This window comes from Poromitra crassiceps (assembly GCF_964638095.1).
Source record: "Poromitra crassiceps genome assembly, chromosome: 12".
NCBI classification, from domain to species: domain Eukaryota; kingdom Metazoa; phylum Chordata; class Actinopteri; order Beryciformes; family Melamphaidae; genus Poromitra; species Poromitra crassiceps.
Window position 1 is genome coordinate 34,014,687 of NC_139632.1, and position 5,000 is coordinate 34,019,686.

At 49.3% G+C, this 5,000-nt stretch overlaps 1 protein-coding gene across 1 annotated transcript in view; it reads right to left on the reverse strand.

Moving 5' to 3' along the window:
- The window catches only part of nfia (nuclear factor I/A), a 170,426-nt gene that overhangs the window by 42,147 nt on the left and 123,279 nt on the right, over positions 1–5,000 (reverse strand). Inside the window, exon 4 of the mRNA XM_083648374.1 lies at positions 1,017–1,134. Coding sequence (XP_083504500.1) covers positions 1,017–1,134 — 118 coding nt within the window. The remainder of the gene's footprint in view (positions 1–1,016; positions 1,135–5,000) is intronic.

Below are 5,000 nucleotides of genomic sequence, written 5' to 3' on the forward strand. Positions count from 1 at the left end.
AAAAGTTCAGGGTCAGTCAAGCTGCAATGACCCACGACAATGACCCACTTGTACAGGTCTGCTATTGAGAGTGTTCTTACTTTCTCTATGCTTGTCTGGTTTGGTCACACAACCACTCAGGACAAGACTCGGCTGGAAAGAGTAGTACGCCGAGCATCTCAAATCATCGGCTGTAGTCTCCCCTCACTTACATCACTGTAGTCTCCCCTCACTTACATCACTCTTTTCCACAAGAATCATCAGGAAGGCTAAAAAAATCATAGCAGACAACTCTCATCCGGCACACTACCTCTTTAATCTCCTCCCATCAGGCAGGAGATACAGAAGCATTAAGAGCAAAACATCTCGCTTCAGAGATAGCACCTACCTCCAAGCCATTAGACATCTGATTCATTGATTATGTTTGACCTATTGCACTTTAAACTGTATGCACTACTGCTGACTATGATGCTGCTGGATACTGTTCCTGAATGTTATTTTGTTCTTGCGTTATTGTTTGTATATGGTGTGCTGCTGCACTGTCTTGTTTTTTTTGTCTGAGAGAGAACCAAGACAAATTCCTATCAACTTTGTTGACATGGCAATAAATTGATTGAATCTTGAATCTTGAACTTTAGGACTGAAGTCAGTAATGGTGATAAGGTGCCTTTTCAGGCCCCAAGAATGCCGTTGCCATGTAAATGGAAGGCACAAACGCAAAAAAAAGTTTGCTGTTTTATGCAGGGAACATTGTCGTGTGAACAGGGCCTTAGTCAGCCATTAATTTTTCCATAGACATTTTGTAAAATTATCATTAAAAAAATGTTTTACTTGTTCAAACCAAGCAATTCAGCTATATTTAGAATCAGGAGAGACCGCAGAACATTTCAATAGGACCATTTTGCATTTCCCCCTGCATCATTTATCCCCTGAAATGCAGGGTGGCAGTGTGTGTGTGTGTGTGTGTGTGTGTGTGTGTGTGTGTGTGCGTGTGTGTGTGTGCATGCATATGTGTGTGTGTGCGTGCATGTGTGTACCTGCTAGACGAGGTGCTGGGCAGAGGTCTCCTCATGGCTCCAGGGCTCATGCTGTAGTAGGAGGAGCTGTCCAGGTCAGCCAGGGAGAAGTTTGGCCCCGTCCCAGCTGCGATGGGTGCTGTACACACACACACACACACACACACACACACACACACACACACACACACACACACACACACACACACACACACACACACACACACACACACACACACACACACACACACACACACACACACACACACACACACACACACACACACAGAGGCAAGAGAGAGCATTAGTAAAATTTCCAATTTACCACCTGAGCAAACCAGGCAACTAATAAAATACTGTGTTGTCGTGTAATCAAACTTCAGCAGTTGTGTCTCCTGAAATCCAATATAAATGTGTGCATGTCTCACAGGAACTTAATTATTTAATTTGTGGAATTATGCAATATGATGACCAAATAAATATATCTATGAGAATCTGCAGACTTCATTCAATCTGTTTGAACCAGAAATAGCTTTATTATCCAGTTTGGCAACATGATGACGTGATGAGCGGTGTCCCATTTCCTAGGTCATTATTTTCAACCTCTACCCCTTGTGGCTCCGATTTGAAGGGCAAGGGGCAAAGCGAGGGGTGCTCCAAGATGACGGCTAGGGGTACAAATAAGAAATAATTCTCCATTGGTTCAGTCAACAAGGTTTGGTTCCAGGTTATTTCCCCACATGTCAACTGCTCATCCCCCAACCCAGCACATGCTATGGACATGCTAATTTGTTTTGCATCATGGTTCCTTTCCTGCAGCTGCTTGTCTCAGGTGTGTGCAGGTGTGCAGCTGTCACATGCCAGGACCTGGTTACAATGAACAGTAAGAATCAGCCCTCTGTATGTTAGTCAAGTCAGCTCAGGATCATATGGACTGCCGCATCAGGGGCAGCTGTTGCTGTAGATCTGTGCTCATAACTCTCTTCATCTCTCTCTCTCCATCCTTCCTTCTCTTCTCTGATCTGTCCATCTCCTCTGCCTCCGCCCCCTCACCGCCCCACCACAGAGGAGGCCATTCCCTCCCCCCATCTCTTCCTCTCTAACTTTCTCTTCCTCTACTTCTCTCTGGGGAGATCAGATCTTTCACAAAGGCCTGCGAGGGCTTTCACAACTAAGACAGAAAGAGAGAGAGACAGAGAGTGAGAGAGAGATGGAGAGAGATAGAGAGAGAGAGTGAGAGAGAGATAGAGAGAGAGAGAGATAGAGAGCGAGAGGGAGAGAGAGAGAGAGAGAGATGGAGAGAGAGAGAGATAGATACAGTAGAGAGAGATGGCCCTTTGTTGTCAAATGCTTCAATTGTAAAACCGTGCTGAACAAAGGCAGCAATCAGCTTCAAACCCGGACATCCGTCTACCCCCCCTCACCTCCAACACCCCCCCCCCCACCTCACCTCCAGCACCCCCCCCCCCCCACCTCACCTCCAGCACCCCCCCACCTCACCTCCAGTACCCCCCCTCACCTCCAGCACCCCCCCCCCTCAACTCCAGCACCCCCCACCTCACCTCCAGTACCCCCCCTCACCTCCAGGACCCCCCCACCTCACCTCCAGTACCCCCCTCACCTCCAGCACCCCCCCTTACCTCTAGCACCCCCCCTCACCTCCAGCACCCCCCCACCTCACCTCCAGCACCCCCCACCTCACCTCCAGCACCCCCCCTCACTTCCAGCACCCCCCCACCTCACCTCCAGCACCCCCCCTCACTTCCAGCACCCCCCCCTCACCTCCAGCACCCCCCCACCTCACCTCCAGCACCCCCCCACCTCACCTCCAGCACCCCCCCACCTCACCTCCAGCACCCCCCCACCTCACCTACAGCACCCCCCCACCTCACCTCATGGCTGTATTGACCTGCATGATGGGATGATGGGATGAAAGGAGGAGGAGAGGAGAGGAGAGGAGGACTGACAGGACTCGGGTGGGTTGTTTTCTGCTGAGCTCAGCGCCGGTGAGCTCGGGTCTATCGCTCTCTCTCTCTCCCTCCCTCTCTATCACTGCCCTGCAGAGACGCTACTGGTTTTAGCTAGCTACTGCTGAGCAGTCACACACACACACACACGCACGCGAGCGAGCGCGCACACACACACACACACGCACGCACGCACGCACGCACGCACGCACGCACACACACACACACACACACACACACACACACACACACACACACACACACACACACACACACACACACATTTACCCAGTTATCTGCCAGGTGTACATGTAAACTTTGTAGGCCAGGGTTCACTAAATAGCGGCCAGTGTGCGAGTGCCCCCTGTGTGGCCCGCGCTAGAATTGCACTTTTTTATTATTATTATCTTCCGACAGGCGCTATCCCTAAATAGCGCTTTGCGCACTGTTTGCGCGTGCCTTAAGGCACGGACGATAGCATTCCGCCTTGCGCCGTCCGCCAGGTGTTCTGCCGAGTTTTGCTCCCCCGCCGAGCAGCAAAAGAAAACATCCCCACCTCACGGGAGCTACTTGTAATGATTTATACAGAAATGTAACTGTTTCAAAGTGATATAATTGTCTGGTAGACGTGACCTCCCTGAAGTTAAAACAGCCCCGAAATATGTTGGGGATGCAATTATCGGCGGGCATGCGGAAACGTTCACGGCACCTGTCGCAAGCGCAAATTAGAGCCGTGCCAATTCTGCCAAAAATCATCTGCGCCCCAAAATTCCTGCGCAAACGGGATTTGGGCGGTCTTAACTACTAGAATTATTCACAGGCGTGGCCAGGCAAGGCTGGGCATTACGTCAATCAAAACCAATCAGATTCCCGTTTTGCAATGGTTGTTTGCGCGAGGTTGCCTCGCCGAGGCATGCAATATGCTGTAATTCTCTCCATGCGTAATAGAGTGTACTCACTCGTGCGAGGACAGAGGGAGCTTATTGACAGATCGTCTGTGGTGCCAATGACCCTTCGGGTTATGAAGGTAAATAGCCTATGTCCATTGTCCTACAAGTTTTCTCAATTAATTTCCCTCTTTGCGATGTGATAAAAGTTTCTCAGTGAGTTATAGTTGATTGCCTCACTGAATTATCTGCTAATACCCAATTTTAGCAGCATAATTTGATGTCTTGGCGTGGCAAGGCTGTGCTTAATGACATATCCAAAAGGAATTCCACTTTCCACTCCGCAAATGCCTCTCTGCGCTGGGAGCGCAGCCGTAATCTCCGTGCAGAGCGTCCAGCGCAGAGAGGTATTTGCGCGTAAGAGGTCCTTTTCAAAGCTCTTAGCGCAAAGTAATTGCGCGCTGCTGACGATAGGGTAATGCCATCAATCCCACATTTTAGCGCTGAAACGCCTGCTTTGGCATGGGCAGCAAATGCCCAGTACAATTATCACAGGCATGCGCTTGTGTCCGCCCCCAATTTGCATTGCGCACGGCGTTAAACGAGCGCAAACGCAAAATTAGCGCTTTTGGGAAGATAGCTACTTTTTCAACTGACAGAGACAATTCATAAGCTAGCTGACATTCTTGCTCATTTCAAACCACCACTGCTCTTATGTTTGCTTGAATTCCTACAAACCACCTTGCTTTGCTTGGTGTGCACATCTGCATGAACATACAAACAGACCCGCAACACCACAGTCAACTTGTGTTTTGCCTGTAAGGGAAGTCAATGTGAACGTGTGTTGTGTCCAAATCTGTTCTCCCGTTAGCTGGTGTTTCCCATTGCGGGTCCCTTCGCAGTTGGGTTTGGCCATAGTTAGGCCTAGCACTCCCTGCTGGAGATCTGCACTCTACTGAGTGTCCTTTTCTAGTTATACACTTGCTTTTATGTGACGCTCTATATGAGTGTTTCTGACGTTCACGTCTGACCTTAGCTTAGCTGCTTAGCTTAGCTTAGCTGCTATCTGTCTTGTCTGTTTTCTCCTCAGCAATGAGCTTTGATTTGACAAGTGCCACAATGATGATTACTATTCTTATTATTATTACAGT